This window comes from Anomalospiza imberbis, unplaced genomic scaffold (assembly GCF_031753505.1).
Source record: "Anomalospiza imberbis isolate Cuckoo-Finch-1a 21T00152 unplaced genomic scaffold, ASM3175350v1 scaffold_127, whole genome shotgun sequence".
NCBI classification, from domain to species: Eukaryota; Metazoa; Chordata; class Aves; order Passeriformes; family Viduidae; genus Anomalospiza; species Anomalospiza imberbis.
This window is the reverse complement of record NW_027099667.1, coordinates 178,625-195,911: the sequence shown is the minus strand read 5'-3', so window position 1 is coordinate 195,911 and position 17,287 is coordinate 178,625. Positions and strand designations below refer to the sequence as shown.

The 17,287-nt window shown below is 50.6% G+C and overlaps 1 protein-coding gene across 1 annotated transcript; it reads left to right on the top strand.

Moving 5' to 3' along the window:
- Nucleotides 1-4,285: 4,285 nt before the first annotated feature.
- On the top strand, nucleotides 4,286-8,912 carry LOC137466010 (serine/threonine-protein kinase PAK 3-like; the record flags this gene model as incomplete). The annotated part of the gene is made up of 8 exons (XM_068177955.1): nucleotides 4,286-4,430; nucleotides 5,111-5,159; nucleotides 5,659-5,771; nucleotides 6,236-6,353; nucleotides 7,013-7,112; nucleotides 7,544-7,740; nucleotides 8,326-8,463; nucleotides 8,853-8,912. Coding segments are annotated over exons 1-8 (837 nt in total), but the record flags the coding sequence as incomplete, so codon positions are not given.
- Between the last annotated feature and the right edge of the window lie 8,375 nt (nucleotides 8,913-17,287).

Below are 17,287 nucleotides of genomic sequence, written 5' to 3'. Positions count from 1 at the left end.
CGAAGGATCCCCCTTGCATTTCCGGTCATGGCATTTCCCTGCTGAAATCCTACTATGGCTATGATGTACAATGTTTTGAAGAAATAGTGCTGAAAGATCCATGACCTCGTCTCTGTAGCTAGGAGAAAGCTCTAAATGCAATTAAAGCAGTGCTTCTCCTTGTTTGCTGCTTTCAAGAGCTGAGGAAGGTCCAGGTGGAACATTATTGGCCAGAAGCATTGGTGGCCAAAGACCACTAGCGTGGTTCCTCACATCCTGGTCCCTTCTCAGTGCTCAGCTTCTCAGTGTGGGCTACAGGGGCTTAGTGTGTTCTTGGAGTTACTCTTAGATGCCTTGAGCAGCAGGTTCTGGACTAGGAGGGCTTTTTGTGTTGCTTTGTAGCAGAGGAGAGCTTTGCAGGCTTTTTTTGGCCTGAGCTGTAGAGAAGGCCTGGTTCTATGCATGAATTCACAAACCAGCCTAGGGTGGCTGCTATTGTGATGTCAGCGGCCGCATCCCAGCGTTGTCAAGGCAAAGTTGCTGTGCCGAGGCCCGGAAGGGCTCAGTGCGCAGAGCAGCTCTGTGGCACGCTCGCTGCAGGCGGAACCTGCTGATCGCCGAGGTCTCTGCCAGCAGGACTCTTGAGTATTTTTGTTTTTTCCCCACAGGCGTTGTCTGGTGCAGACTTGAGCAGCACTGCTCGAGCCATGGAGAGGGTGTGTGCTGCAGTTTGCACGGCTTTCTCCTTGGCTTATTCTGGGTACTTTTTCACCCACCTGGCACGTAAGTGGACTGTTTTGTTCAGTGCGGCATATGGAAACCAAAATGCCACCAAGAGGCCTTTAGTTGGGTAAAGCTGCTGTCAACAGCTGCAGCTAAGCAGGGGGTGTCTCTAGCCAGTGGGGCGTGGGGCAGCATTTGTAATGTAGCCTGCAGGGGTTCCGCTCCTCCCGTGGCATAGCCTGTGGCAATGGAGTCTGCAATCTCCCCAGTTTGCTGGCTCAAGCAAGACAACTTCCAAGATAGGAAGACTGGGAGAGCTTGACAGGAGTCCTTGTGAAAGCTGTGCGCTGCTCTTCCAGGACTGAGGGAAAGTCCCTCAGTTCAAGTCTTCTTGTCTGCATTCCCTCATCCCAGGACGTGCCTGTGGAACTTGACACTTCCTGCGTGCTAGAAGAGCCATTTGTTCTGTGATGAAACCACAGACTCAGCTTGGAAAAGGCCTCTGAGATAGACATTTCAGAGGAGTTCTTGTGTGCTGCTGAACCCAGGAGCTGTTCCTGTGCTGTGTCACCACAGAACTGCCACCATGGCTAAGGGGGACTTGGGCGAAGCTATTTTGGGGAAAGGCTTTCAGTAAGCCCATGGCAATTGCTGCATGCAATCTCTTCAGAAAACTGAAGTACAGGAAAGAGAGGAGCTGTAGCTCCTGCTGGATGGGGTGGGGCAGAAGCTGTAATGCCTAGTACAGAACCACTCGGACTTTCTCAGTCTCAAGTTTCTATGGGTTGAGTGGCCAAAGAGGACAGAAGGTAGACACGAGGCAGTGGTTTGTGCTGTTGTCTTGCTTGCTGTGTGACACAAGGCTTGCTGCTGGAGTGACGTAGTGAAAACAGAATGATCTGTCTTTGGGTTGGTGACTTTCTGGTAGGCTTGCCCAGCACAGGCAGTTTTCTTACAGCATCTGGTTCTTTTTCCCTTGTGTGTTGCAGGTCACGTCACCCGTGCCTGGAGAGAATCCGGTCCTTGGGTGAGTGGGAAAGGAGCCTTTGGCGTTGGTAGCATTTGACAATTGTGGAGCAAGCTGTGAGCTGGGCCTGTTGCAGTCCAGCGCCAGCCTGCTTGGATGAATGGAAGTACAGTGCAGGCTCTTCGCAGAAGCAGCCGCAGCAGCAGCAGCAGTAGCAGCTGCAGGAGGAGTTGGATCCCGGGCTGTTTCCTCCAGTTCCTTTTCAGAGCTTTTAAGCAGCTGAAAGTGGGGTTGCTTGGTGCTTTAAGCCATGATGGAATTTCTCCTGTAGAAGAGAGTGCAGTCCCATCGAATTGGCCCATTCTACTTGAGTTTGAACAACTTAGAATGCCATTTCTGTGCAGATGATTTCTCCTTAGTGCATCTGGCTCTAGAGCTGAATATAAAGAAGGTTACCAGTCCCTCACGCTGCTGTCTGTCTGCAGAGCCCAAAACCAACCTGTGAGCCTCCTCTGGCTGCACGTCTTCCTGAAGAAGAGGCCGAAGGGGAGGAAGATTCCCACCAAAGTGCACCTGCTGCCACTGCAGGGCCTGAGCATCCAGCATCAGTAAGTGGCACCTCTGGGTAGTCCTGTGGCTGGAACAAAGCATAGCTGCAAGTTTCTGGTCAGACAGCACCTCCCGTGCCTGGCTGAAGATGCTGAGGGCTGGAATCCTTCCAGCTCTTCCAGAGCACTTCCCCCAGCCTGTGAGGCCTGGAAAAGGGGTGTGGAACTTGGACGCTTAGGCATCGCTTTCCTACTGTTCTGACAGGGGCTGTGAATTTGTCTTAGCCAGAGACAAGAGGTAGCATTAGGATGTCTTGGGATGCTCCTGGGGTACAAGTGAAGCCCTTTGTGCCCAGTGGCTGTGCAGGCTCCTTGTCCCCAGTGAAGAGAGCAGTGCAAAGATGCAGTTCACAGCCTTGCAGGATATGAGGAGACACTGTCCCCAGGAGGGACCAGGCCCTCCCCACAGAACAGCTAAAGTCAGTCAGTAGCTAAAGGAACAGCTGAGTTGCAGCGGGGCCTGTAGCTGAATATACCGAAGGTTCTGAATGACAGGTTCTTTCCTGACCCTCATGCTGCTGTCTGCCCACAGAGCACAGGGGCAGCGTCAGCACCTGCTCTGGCTGCCTCTGCACCCGAGGAAGAGGCTGAAGAGGAGGAATCCGCTGCCAATGAACCTGCCCCTGCTGTCAGCCTGCGGCCTGAGCAGCCCACGTCAGTAAGTGCCTGTTTTGGCTAGCAGTGTCTTTGGTGTCATTTTGTCCGTCATGTAAAAGCAGCCTTTGGATTTTGCGCCTTGAGCTGGAGAAGTGGGCTGCGAAAGCTGAGAGGTGAAGAGCCCTGGGTGTGGCCAGCAGCGTCTTCCTAGGAGCTTGCATTTGAAATGGGATCGGAGGGGCACCTCCGACGTGCAGGCATGTTTGTGACCCAAATGAATTTCTTGTCCCAGAGCTCCACCTCCTGTGTCCTGGTACCTGCACGAGCTGCAGCTGAAGGCCCTGAAGAAGCCTCCAGTCCCCAAGCTGGAAACTCAAGCCTGAGCAGCTCGTGCACCTGGAGCACGACTAGTTCCTCTGGCAGCAGCTGGAGCACGACTGGTTCCTCTGGCAGCAGAGAGCAGCTGGGAGAGAGGACAGAGGACAAGTGCCTGGCCATGCTGAGTATGTGCTTTGTGATCCTTGTCCGCCGGAGCAGTGCCTTGTGTGTGCGCGTGTCAGCAAGAGCTGTCCCACCTCCTGCTCCTCCTCAGCTGAGTGCCAGGTCCTGTGGCCTCCACACAGGACCTGCTGTTGTGCTTTGAGGTGGTGAGGGGTCCCTGGGGTGTTGCTCCTGCCTCTGAGGGCAGCTGGGCCTGGTTTGGCTTTGCCTGAGCTTCCCTCTATGCCAAAAAGAAAACAGAGGTTGTTTCTGGCTGAGCAGGAGGCTGTGACCTAGCGAATGAGTAGGCCTCAAGGAGCTCCTGTGGGGCCCAGCTCCTGTGGGGCACGGCCCCAAGGTCATCTTCAGAACTTAGCCTGGCCTAAAGGCTGAGGGATCTCATTCCTGAGGCCCATCACAGTATGGTATAACATAAGCTGCTGCTCTTGAAAGGCAGAGGGGCATTGTTTAGGCAAAGTCCTGCTTAAAGCTGGAGATCTCGGCTCTGCTGGAAGCACTTTGCAATATTCTTCCTGTTCTGGAAAGGGCAGCTGTTGATAAGAATTGATTCCAGAACCCAAGATGCCTTGGATGTTTGCAAGGATGAAAGCTTTTGTTGAATGTCACAGAGTGTTCATGGCCAAGAACAGAAAGGTTTTGTTTTTCCTGCTGCCCTTAATGTTTGTAGACAACAATCACTTCTCCTGGTTGCAGTTTTCTGATCCCTGTCTCCTCTGACTGTTTCTCGATGTGCTTAGATTTTAGTGTAGACTTCTAGTTTTGGGCAGGCCATCTGTGCTGCAGGGCTGCTTGTCTTGCTGCTGTTGTTTTTGAGGTGGTGGTGGTGGTGGTGGTGGTGGTGGTGGTGGTGGTTTTGGTTGTGGTGGTGGTGGTGTTTCCAGGCTGACTGAGTTGAAAGGGCAGAGTGTCCCAGACAGTGGGGCTGCCTTTCTGATCTGCTGCAGGGTGGGACCTCTTCTGAAGTGAACATCTTTCCTTGGGATTTTTACAGAGATGCTGGTGAGCGAGGGAGATCCTGAGGCTAAGTACACAGAACTGGAAACGATTGGCAAAGGGTGAGTGCAGCCACAGCTCCTTCTTCACAGCGGGGGGCGGTGCATTTTGCTGGTGTCACACCTCCCCAGAGTGACAGCAGGCAAGCTCCAAAGCTGTTCAGACACTGCGTTAAGATGATGCCTGATGATCTCTAAGTACTGGTCAGCATTTATAGCTGAAGTGGCCAGAAAAGTAGAGCCCTTCCTGTGTCTGGTGCACCAAAGAGAAGCAGCTGCCAATGGCTCTGGACCCAGAACACAGCCGTCTAAGGATCCTCTATTTTGAGTACTTCTCCATTTGTGTGCGCAACAGTGGAAGCCTTTGCCTGCTCCAGCTGTGGCTGCAGGCGGTGGCTGGACACTATTTTCCTTGGAAGCTGGAGAAAGGATCTGTGTCTGGAGGCTTTCCTCCAATGGCTCTTACATGGCTTCAGACTTCTCAGAAGGCCTGAGTGGTGGTGCTTGAATTTGGCAGATAGACTCCAAGGAGAGGTGTGAGAAGGCCGAACCGGCATGTGCCTGGAAAAATCCCACACATGCACAGATACAGAAAGAGAAAAGGGAGAAAAGACCCAGACGAGAATCTGTCGTGTTCCATTTACTGTTTGCCCCGGGACTTTTTTTCCGCGGTTGGACCGCGGTGTCCTGCACTTGCAGGGACTAAAGGACTTCTTCTTTCTCTGCTGCTCTTTTGTTTCTAGGGGTTTTGGCACGGTGTGCATGGCAGTGGAGACTGCCACAGGAGAAGAGGTAAGCGTCAAGCAGCGCCACAGCTTCTGCAGTGCTGTTTTAGGACGGCATTTTATCTGTCATGTCTGCAAGGGTTTGCTTTGTTCTTGTGCAATGGAGAATGCCAGTGGTTGCTGGAGTAATGATCAAGCTCCCTAGAAGTGCCAAAGGTTTCCCAGCAGTTTTGCTCCATTCTTACCGGCACAAAATGGCTTCCTGCTTGCAAGGGGTGTGTGAATGAAAATGGGGATGATAAAGTAAGGCCCTGGGGGAAGACTGTGGGCACAGCCAGTGTTGTTAGAGCTTTGCGGTGGAGAGCTTAGACCATGTTTCTCCCAGGTTTACAAGGCAAAGGGTATCTGGCTCTTTGTCCTGGGAGGTGCCCAAGCAAGCGGTCTGATGTCCAGCCACAAGGCGGTTTGGCCCAGCCCAGCTCCATCATCCCATAATCACTGTCTCCGTCTTCCCCTTGTGGTCCTGCGCCACAGACTTTGGTTCACGGTTTTCCATGTCGTTGTAGGTGGCCATAAAGAAAATTAGTCTCCTGGAAGAGAGCAGCAGTGAACTGTGCCTGAATGAAATCCAGGTCATGCGTGGCAATAAGAACGCCAATCTTGTGACCTTTCTAGACAGGTGAGTGGTTCTGCTGTTCTGCCATGAAAGGTCATCCACATCCTGCAAGGCAGCAGTTCAACCGCTGGCAGAGGATGGAGCTGACAGAGGATGGAGCTGTTAATTCCTGTTTCTGGACTGATCGACAGTGTCTTGGGAGGAGATTGCATTGGGGCTGCATTAATCTTTGCTGGCATACCTAGTTTGACGTGTGCTTTCAAAGAGCGGACTTGGCCCTGTCTTTCTTGAGCCAACAGCCTCAAAGTTCCTGTCCTCTCTCCACATTGTTTTGTTTGGTTTGGCATTTGATTTTTTTTCCCACGGGTCTTATGTGCTGACAAAACACTGTAGATTGAGTTCAAGCCCTGGAGAGCATAGCCAATGATTATTGACTTCCTCCTGTCTTCTTCTGAGAGAGACACGGGAAGGAGAATCCATCAGGAAGTGCACGCATTCATCTCCAGGCTGTTGTTTCCTCCCTTCAGCTACCTGGTGGACGAGGAAGTCTGGCTGGTGATGGAGTACATGGACGGAGGTTCTTTACACGATGTCATTAGGGAGATTCGTATGGCAGAAGGAGAGATAGCAGCTGTCTCTCGGGAGGTAAGGGATGGCGCTTGTGCTTCCCACGGCTTGGTCGGGATGGTCCTTCCAAATGGGTGATAAGGAGAGGAGAGATTTCACCTTCCGAGCTTCCTATCTGCCTTTCTCTTATAACTGGCAGTAGCAAGAGCATCGGAAGTGCCTGCCAGTGTCCCTGCCCTTCTTCTAGTGTGTTTGTCTTTGCCTCTCTAAACACTTGCCTGGAGCCTGTGTGCGCTGCGTTCCTTCCCATTCCTTCCGCATTCCTTCCTAAGAGCAAAGGTGCTGCTGGCACCATGTCAAGCAAGTGGCAAAGACAAAGAGATACTCGCAGGACTCTCACAGAGCTCAGCCTGAAAGGAGAGCCTGGCAGCCAACGTGGTGTTGGCAAAAGCAGCCACTGTTGTCTGGCTGGAGAGAGTACAGCCACGGCAGCAGTGCTTCTTGAGTCTGTGTTTGCAGGGCACTGGCCAGAGGAACAATTGCCCTTTCTCTTTCAAAAGCAAACACACCCGCACTTAGAAAAGCACTGCTGTCCTCGTGTTGGAGCAGCAGGCTCTGCTGCCTTTGCCAGCAGCCTGTCTTGCCATGGCTCACCATCCCCCAGGAAGTCAGATGTGCCACTTCCCTGCTTGTGGGACGAAATCCACTTAGGCTCGTGTTGCTTTTTCCTCTCTCAGTGCCTGCAAGGCCTGGATTTCCTTCACTCCAAGCAAGTGATCCACCGAGACGTCAAAAGCCACAACATTCTCCTGGGCTTGGACGGATCTGTCAAGTTGGGTGGGTGTTGTTGGCCAGGCTCAGCCGTGGCGGGCTGCGGTGTGGGGCTGCCTTTGGGTGACTGCCGGTTCCCTGATGCCCGTGGCAGTGCAGGCTGCCCTGCTGTGAGCGCAGAGCACAGCCACAAGGCGCAGGGAGGTGTTGCTGGGAAGAAGGGGTAGGGGGTGCCTTTGGCTTGTGTGCGATCCTTCCCAAGCAAGGCAGTTGCAGTCTAATAGCTTCAGGGGACTAAAAGCCACTGCCTGAAACTGGGGGCTTTTGCTAAGTGGCCAATTCCGTATTTCCTCGGCTGCAGGCCTGAGGAATGGCAGCAGGGCCCCTTTGCAGCTGGGATTCCACACTGCCTTCTTGGACATTGGTACCGTGGGGAATTCTTTTGTTGGCTTCCCTAATTCACGCTGGCTTGATCAGAATGGTTTTTTTCTCCTCAGCTGACTTTGGCCTTTCTGCTCAGCTCACCGCTGAGCAGAGCAAACGGAGATCGGCTGTTGGGACAACTTACTGGATGGCGCCAGAAATTTTCAGCAGGAAGCCCTATGGCCCCAAAGTGGACATCTGGTCCTTTGGCATTGTGGGGATGGAGATGGTGGAAGGAGCGCCTCCTTACCTGATGATGACCTCCCGCACGGTACGCTGCAACTACTCTCAGATACTGCTGTCACTCGGACAAAATCTGCTCCCATTCTTCTGCTTGGGAAGCTTGCTAGCAGCTGAAAATGACGGGTTCCAGGCTGCATAGTCTCTCGTGCTTCTTGTCCAGATTATCCCCTTGGCATTTGATCACGAACTGCACCAAAACCTCACGATGCCTTTTGCTTGATGGAAGCTTTGCCTAAGGGAGCAGTGAGCAGTGCTGAGCTGCATTTGATGGAATAATCCTTGGAAATAGTAGAGTTAGATAAAAGTCTGTCTTCCGCATCGCCTGTAGAGCTGGTGTCAGTGCTCAGAGAAGCAAAGGGTGCTTTTGCTGATGGAGTTGCTCCTAATTCCATCAGCCAATGAAATCAGGGGCCAAGGCAAGAGCCTTTGCATATTGGACTGGCTATGGCTGCCTCGGGCTTTGGGTTCTTTTAGTAGGGGCAGGAAAGGTATCTGCCACCCTCGGGCAGGGAGTAAAGAGCCACTGGAGAGCGGAGCTTGTCCGGTGGGGTCTGTGTGAGCAGTTTGGGGTGTGAAAGAGGCAGGTAGAGCGTGGCATTTCCTTCTGCTCTAGGTTCAACAGCTGATAAGCACCAGGGGCAGCCCGAAGCTGCAGAACCCCAGGCAACAGTCCGCTTGGTTGCGAGACTTTCTGCACTGCTGCCTGGAGACGGACGAGGACAGGCGCTGGTCTGCCCAGGAACTTCTGCAGGTAAAAGGCAAAGCGGCTGCCGGATGCGCCAGCCACCCACTGCCAGGGGCTCCTCATCTGCTCAAGTCCAAGGCCTCGGATGGGCCCCGCTCCTAAGAATCTCCAGTCTGGGGGGCTTTTCAAAGGAAAAGAGAGGAGAATCCTGGCCTAGGATGGGTTGGAAGGAGCCTTTCAAGGTCACCTAGACCAAATCTCCTTCAGCTGAAGACATCTGAATTAATGGATTTGTGGGAATGGGAGCCATGTTGGCCCCATGTAGCAAGGTCCTGGATGTGGAGACAGAGGTGCACAGAATGCCCTCCTTTCTGTATCTTTCTTGTTGCCAGAGAAAGCCTGTTTCAGCCTGGGAGGTAAGTAGAAATTAATTTCTTCTTTTTCTCTTTGGGCAGCATCCGTTTGTAACCTCCGCCGAGCCGACCTCCAGCCTGACGCCTCTGATCGTGGCAACGCAGCAGTTTATGGCCGAGAGGAGATACTAGCCCTGGAAGAGGCCATAGTTGTTTATTCTAGTTCCTAGTTCCTAGTTTCTAGCTCGTAGTTTGTAGTTTGTTTAGACTGATAGTGGAAATAAATAGGATAATAAATAAAACCTTCACTGTGTTGGAAGCTTCCCTTTGTTCTCACCCTGTCATTAAGGTCTAAATTTGCTTCGGAATGGTCAGGTGTTTCTTAAATGTGGGAAGAGCCATAGATGGGGTTTGTGGCATGGATTGGAAGCGGGCAGAAGTCTTGTGGCTTTGTTGCCGCCAGGCACAACCTGTTGTGGAGAGACAGGCTTGCAGCTGTGACTAGAGGAGCAGAGTGGGGCAAAACGGAGCAGAGCAGTGGTGTCACTGCTGGGGTTGCTGCTGTGGCTGTGGTTGCGCTGCAGCTCTTGGGAAAGGTTGGGAGTGTCTGTGTTGCTGTGGGCAGAGGGGGAGGGAGCCTGGCTTCTCCACAGGCTCAGGCACAGGTGAGTGTCCAGTGGGAAGGCGAGTTCTGCCACAGGAACTAAGGCCTACATGAGGGAGTGAAAACTGGTGCAGTTTGGATCTGCGTGAGCCAGTGTGGAGGCCTGTGGGCCTGCTAGGGGACTTCTTGGGTCTATGCTCTGGAAGAACGTCCCCTAGACTTTAACCTTTCCCATGGACTCCTGTTTTTTGTCTCAATGTACATTTGATACCTTATTAGTGATATCCAGTGATCGTATAGGGATTATTGAAAATCATTTACTTTGCGATGTTTGGTGATAATTGAGGGTATATTTGACGATCACTTAAATTTAAATTTTAGTTGCACAATATTTAACCGATTTCCTTTCCCAGTTCTCGTATTCCATCCCCCGCTTCCCTGAACCCACTATCCCTGAGAAGGACAGGACTGGAGATGGAACCTGCTCAAGAGCACAGGCCAGCCACCAGCCATCTGCCATCTCCCCTCCTTTTCTGTGCCCTTGCCAGGACGGTAGCGGCCATGCCTCCCCGGATTCTACCCTAACCCACTTTGCGACAGCCCCCAACCCTGCTCCCGCTTTCCTATTGTATTAGCAGTCCCCGATTTTTGTTGTAATTCATGTTTCAGAGATTACGGACGTAGGCGACCCCCAGAAGCCAGTCGCCCCAGTTATTTTATTTATTTAGGCAGGAGAGCCGGCACCCTCCGTACAGCCGGAGGAAGGGCTCTGTTGCCCCCACAGGAGACCCGTGCCCAGCCCCGCCGTAAGGTCCCCCACAGGCTAGTCCCCCACAAAACCTCTCCTTTTGATTTGTGTGGTTGGTGAAGGGCACCAGGGGAGGGTGCCACCACAAGTCCTTTTGATTTTCTGTTCTCTTTTGTTTTGTGGGTAAGTGAGGGGGAATGAAGTGACGGAGAGCTGCCTGGGACTCGGGCCCTCAGAAGTGAGGGGAAATGAAAATTGGATTTACTTATTGTTTAGTTATGCTCCGCAATATCAACCCGCCTGTTTCTTTAATTCTCAAGTTTAGTTAATGTCTATCAAGTATTGTGTTGTTTTTAGTTAGAACAAGGTTATTATTTTTACTACAATTGTTAGACCTTTCATTTTAAATAAAACCAAAAGGGGGCAGTTGTGGGAGCTTGTGCTGGAGGGGATGGGCCATGCAGTGGCCACACATCAGACAATCAACGACCAACACGAAGACTCGGGAGAAGAGAAGCCACAACGGATGACACCCAGAGAACTTATGGTGAGCATATCATGAAGAGTAAAGGACTCTGGGACTGACTGGGAGTGGCCATGCAGATCAACAGCCGGTGATTGGCCAGAAGGCTTCTGGAACTTGCCATGAAAGACTATATAGATGTATGTATATCTCTATCTCTATCTCTATCTCTATCTCTATCTCTATCTCTACTTATAGCTGAATCTATAGCTATAGCTATCGCTATAGCTATCTATATCTATGTAATCTATATCTCTATCTCTATCTCTATCTCTATCTCTATCATCTATATCTATATCTATATCTATATCTATATCTATATCTATATCTATATCTGTCTACCTGTGTTGACCTCACTTTGGCATCTTCTGAAGCAGCCTCTTTATGTTTTGTTTTGCACCCTTGTTTGTGCCCTTTTATTTATGAAATATCTTCAGTTTTGGCACTTCAGTTGTACCCGTCTCTTCTCTGTTGCTCTGCCATGGAGCACGCCACAGTTATGCTGCCGAGACCGGAGAGTTTCCCCTCGCGCCCCACGGATGCCCGGGGTGTTGTTGCTGATTCTTCTCTGGCCGCCCCACTGCTAGCTGGGTCGTGTGGGGCAGAGAAGGGAACCGGCACCCAGAGAGGGATCATTTCAGTGCCTTTCAGAAAATGACAGCAGAGCAACCTTTCTCAATAAAGCCATCTGAAATGACTTCATTGTCCTAGTAGTCTGGATTGTCTCAGGGCTGGGGGTCAAAGATATAACAAAACTCAAGAGGCTCCAACCTCCCCAGCATCTCATTTCAGTCAAGGCTGCCGACCAAATACCTTCCTGACTTTACCTAACGCTTCAGTGGTTCTCAAACCCAAACTCTTTCTTTCTTCTTGTCTTCCGTCAGCTTTACCACTTATGCCTTCTTGGTCTACAGCTGGAGAGAGTTTTCCAGCTGCCACCTCTGCTCCTCTGTCAGCCCCTTTTCCTCCTACTTCCAGGAAGCTCCCTTCCTTCCTTCCAGGGGCCACCCACAGTTCCACATACCTTTCTTGTGCACAATCATGCTCTACACACCACCTACCATTATTACACCTACTTGCCTTGGTGGAGTAATTTTGTGCTTTGCTCTCAGGAGACAGGAAGAGGTCTAAAAATTTGCCTAAGATAAATGTAGGGAGGAATTGTCTCTCCCCACTGTGGCAACCAGAGAGAAGATACAAAACTTTTAAAATATTGCTTGCAACAAACGCATCTAAAACCTATGCACGTAAATGTCTTAAAAGGTAGCAAGATAAAAACATGTAAACACTCAATGCGGTGAAGAAGAGCAATTCTTCAGTCCTGTCACCACTTCATCTTTCCGTGAAACACCTCTAGGAGGAGAAAACTCAGTCCCATTTGAACCTGCTTCAGACCGAGGAACTATCCCCTTGGTATTCTTTTGTCTTCTCTGCCACAGAAAGTTTTGGTGATCCTTTCATTAAACCAACAAAAAAAGCCTGTAAAAAGAAACTGAGAAGACATCAAGAAAGCAACAATCGCCAATAAGCCTTATTTGGCAAAAGTTATCTTATTTAAATTATCCACTGCCGTAACAATACTGATGAGGATTCTTAGCACCATGTAGGCAAACCAAAGTTAGAGGAGCCAACCATCCTTTTGAGACCTTTTCAGTTTTAGGTGACATGGGCTTTTGGTCGGATCTACACGTTCTGTTACATTCTATTTTGCAAATTTAGACTGCAGTCCATAAGCCAAAATTTCTTTTCCACGGGTCAGGTAGTATTTGTTCTAGGTGTGTGATGTTAGAGTGGTCCTCAGGGAAAAGGACATGGCTCTCTTTTCTTTCTTGTTCTCTTACCCCTCTGGCACTCAAAGCCATACTTGCTATTATAGACACTAGGTACAAGCTCCTGCTAGCATGGTTAACTAATTCAGGAGCAAACAGCCATGCTGCCATACTAGGGACATTGCTCTGGAAATGGGCAGAAAGATAAACCATGGAATGCTTTTCACTTCAGAAATGTTCCATTGCAGCTTTATCTGCAGCGGAGTTCCATTTACTGTACTGTCCAGTACAATTCCGTGCCTCCAGAGCTAACGTTAAGCACATAATTTGGGAGTCTCGAGCTGTAAATCTCACAGCCCTGGCATCAAAAGTCCTTTCGCTTCTGGTGAAGCGGCTCTGTATTCCAGGTCTGGACATACACCCAGTCTCCTGCCTGGTGAGGATATACTTGAACATTCAGGGTTATTAGTGAGACCAAAACAACCAACTTGCATGAGGAGAAAAGCATTTTCTCCTAAGGATTCTCCTACAGAGTCTCTAGTGGCAGCATTTCGGCCTCCAGCCTCTGGTGGCAGACAAGGCTCAATACCCACTGCTGCCAGAAGGAGACGCTGCAGGAGCAGTCTGCAAAGCTTCTTTAAGAATACAAGGAAACGGACTCTCCATTTAGTCCCCATTTTATTTCCAGAAAGCCTCTTAGGATGGCTGAATTCACCACCCTATCGCAACCCAATTTTGGAGGTGGTCCCGAGATTTTGTTTTCTTAATCTTGATCCTTAAATTTTGAACTAAATTACAATAACCCAGAAGAAGGGAAACGGGACATCAGCTGTTTCTCATGCATTGCTTGGGGCTTCTCCCCCGCTCCAAGGGGTCCAAACTCTTCACGCAACAGATTGTTCCCCGGGCAAAAGACCAGGGCTTTTCACCATGCGCTTCTTTCCCAAAAGGATTTATTTCATTCCCCCCCGCCCCCCGCCCCCATTAGCAAAATTCTCAAAACATTCTCCATTTCTCTTTCTTTGGGATCATTGCTAATTTTCCCGTGTAATTCAACCACTTCTGTTGCAGAGGGAGGTACCACTACCCTACACTGCCTCCTGATAAGCAAATTGCTTCTTTATCAGCCGGCAGGGCTTGGGATGAGAAGGAGGGAAGAAGATTGGCTTTGCTGAGTCGAACCTCGCCTCCAGAGAGCGGAGGAAGGTGACATCATCTTCGGGGCACCCCCCTCTGTATGTTTTAGTGGCGGGCGGAGTTTAGGCTGAAGGGCAGCGTTTGACTCGGAGGCATTAAACCCCTCGCAAGGGCTGTGGGGGTAACCTTGCAGTCAGGGAGGCCTGGCTGTTCCTCGAGTCTAGAAAACACTGGTTCCAGGCCTTCCCCAGCCGTGTTCAGTTGCAAGTCTAAAGCTCTTTGGCTTTGGACCAGCGCATTTAACTGGCTTCTCAGGTTTTGGGGGCTGGCTTCATCCCTGCATTCACTTCCTGCTCCGGCGGCCTGAGGCTGGCTATTGTTTCAGGCTCTAAGGCAATTTGCAACTGATTCAGCTCCTTTTCTAGCTGTTGGCAACTTACAGCTCTCTGAGTCAAATCTCCATGCATATGGATACCAGGCATGGTCCTTTCCTGGGATTTTAAATTTTTCTTCTACCAAAATTCATGTTTTCTCCACAAGTAACTGCGGATGGTGCTGGCTTTTCTCAGTCTCCATCTCTCTTTAGGGCTGGACAAGCTTTATATATAAGCTTTTAGCAGGTCTGCCAGTGGAGAGCAGTTGAGATCAGCTTCTGCGTGGGATTCTATTACTTTTCTGCCAGAAAATAGCAGCTTTGACTGCAAATTTATTTCTCCTTTATTATGTCATGAGCAGTTACTGCTGTATAAAATGGCCATGTCACCTCAAGAACAGCCTGCTCATTGTGCCAGTTAAAATGTAAGGCCCCAAAAACGTTGCTCTATGGGACACTTTAAAAGGACTTAAACTTGTTCACGTACTCGGACGTAGAAAAGCAGGAGAAATACTGACAAGACGTTCTCAAGAGGTCGGAACGACAAAAATAATCTTCACTGGCAACTTCTGAAAATCAGAGAACTTTGGCAAAAAATTTAGAGCGGGATTCAATCCACATGAAACATTCCATCAAGCATTAACTTAGCCCATTCAACTTCACAAACTCCAAGCCTGTTAGATTTTAAGTTACTCAAAAATCTGAGAGGATGGAATTGGAAGAATAAAGGGGAAGAGAGAAGGAGAGAAAATACCTAGAAAAGAACCAACATAGCTACCAATCCTGGTTCCAGTGGTGTTCAGCTGATAGAATTCCAAGAGGAGGTAGGGCCAAGACATGTGGTTGCCATGTCTCGGGAGTTAAATACCCTTTGGCTTTCCTGGGGCCTTCCCCAACATGGGGCTCCCACTCACCCGGCCTTTTAGGAGCTGAGTTAGGGGTTCCAGACACAGGTGTGGAGCGTTGCCTCTGCTGTGCCAGGGATCAGCGGCCACTGCTGGGCTGGGATACAGGCCTGGCAGTGTGGGGTGGGCAGAGTAGGGCATCACCTCACCAGAGCAAGGCTTGGTCTGCCCCTTTCCCCGCATACAAGCACCTGAAATGTTTTGAGCCAGCAATCTCTAGCCTCTCACCACAAGGTTTCCGGGTTCCTGTGCTTCTTGGCTGTCAAGACTCCAAAGATTTGTGGCTGGATATTAAGAAACCTGCACTTTTATTATCTTTATCCAAAAGAGGCAGCATGAGGCTTGTTTGTTCTTTCTAAGACCTTCCCTCCTTTCTGTGTCCTCATCCTGAGATAGTCCTTGTAACGCCTCTCCTCTCTCCCCTTCTCCACGACAATGGAGGGGAACAACGGAAAAACCAATCTATGAGAGGCAAAAAATGTTAGAGTTACAATGTAGTAAGGAAAAAAAAAAAAAAAAGCAGTATACAACAAGAAGAAGAAAATTGTGCAAAAGAGGTAATGGCTTAAGCGACAAAGGTGAAGTGTCACATGGGGCGCCTGGAACAAAGACAAGATGGCGAGGGCTTACAGAATGATTCTGATGGTAGATGGGGGCTGCTGGTGCTGCCTGGAGCAGCTGTGGACCTGCAGTGGCAGTTTCCTGCTCCCTCTCTGCAGCAGTGATGGTGGCAGCGGCGATGGTGACGGGTGTCTCTCCCTGCAGAGCTCTGTTTGGTACTGCCGCTACCATCAGTCCGCCATGCTGGGCGTGTGCATGGGAATCAGCTCTGCCGCTTCACTGCCTCTTCCTCCCACCCTGCTGGGCTCCATTTGGCTTGGCTGGGCTCCCTTTTGGCTTGGCTGAACTCACTTGGTATCAGTGTCACCACTCTGGGTTGCCTTGTTCTGCTGGAGCGGAAATATAGTCCCAGATGCCACCCTGGCCCTGATGGTTTCAGCCATGTGTCAGAGCTGTCACTTCTGTGCCACCCATCTCAGCCCCGTGTCCTAAGAAATACTGTGGAAGGACAAAACTGGGGGGGCTGGGGCTGGGGGGGGAAACGGTGGTGGTGCTTTGGTGCCAAGGCCTCTGTGCTAGAGGGAGCCACGAAGGATCCCCCTTGCATTTCCGGTCATGGCATTTCCCTGCTGAAATCCTACTATGGCTATGATGTACAATGTTTTGAAGAAATAGTGCTGAAAGATCCATGACCTCGTCTCTGTAGCTAGGAGAAAGCTCTAAATGCAATTAAAGCAGTGCTTCTCCTTGTTTGCTGCTTTCAAGAGCTGAGGAAGGTCCAGGTGGAACATTATTGGCCAGAAGCATTGGTGGCCAAAGACCACTAGCGTGGTTCCTCACATCCTGGTCCCTTCTCAGTGCTCAGCTTCTCAGTGTGGGCTACAGGGGCTTAGTGTGTTCTTGGAGTTACTCTTAGATGCCTTGAGCAGCAGGTTCTGGACTAGGAGGGCTTTTTGTGTTGCTTTGTAGCAGAGGAGAGCTTTGCAGGCTTTTTTTGGCCTGAGCTGTAGAGAAGGCCTGGTTCTATGCATGAATTCACAAACCAGCCTAGGGTGGCTGCTATTGTGATGTCAGCGGCCGCATCCCAGCGTTGTCAAGGCAAAGTTGCTGTGCCGAGGCCCGGAAGGGCTCAGTGCGCAGAGCAGCTCTGTGGCACGCTCGCTGCAGGCGGAACCTGCTGATCGCCGAGGTCTCTGCCAGCAGGACTCTTGAGTATTTTTGTTTTTTCCCCACAGGCGTTGTCTGGTGCAGACTTGAGCAGCACTGCTCGAGCCATGGAGAGGGTGTGTGCTGCAGTTTGCACGGCTTTCTCCTTGGCTTATTCTGGGTACTTTTTCACCCACCTGGCACGTAAGTGGACTGTTTTGTTCAGTGCGGCATATGGAAACCAAAATGCCACCAAGAGGCCTTTAGTTGGGTAAAGCTGCTGTCAACAGCTGCAGCTAAGCAGGGGGTGTCTCTAGCCAGTGGGGCGTGGGGCAGCATTTGTAATGTAGCCTGCAGGGGTTCCGCTCCTCCCGTGGCATAGCCTGTGGCAATGGAGTCTGCAATCTCCCCAGTTTGCTGGCTCAAGCAAGACAACTTCCAAGATAGGAAGACTGGGAGAGCTTGACAGGAGTCCTTGTGAAAGCTGTGCGCTGCTCTTCCAGGACTGAGGGAAAGTCCCTCAGTTCAAGTCTTCTTGTCTGCATTCCCTCATCCCAGGACGTGCCTGTGGAACTTGACACTTCCTGCGTGCTAGAAGAGCCATTTGTTCTGTGATGAAACCACAGACTCAGCTTGGAAAAGGCCTCTGAGATAGACATTTCAGAGGAGTTCTTGTGTGCTGCTGAACCCAGGAGCTGTTCCTGTGCTGTGTCACCACAGAACTGCCACCATGGCTAAGGGGGACTTGGGCGAAGCTATTTTGGGGAAAGG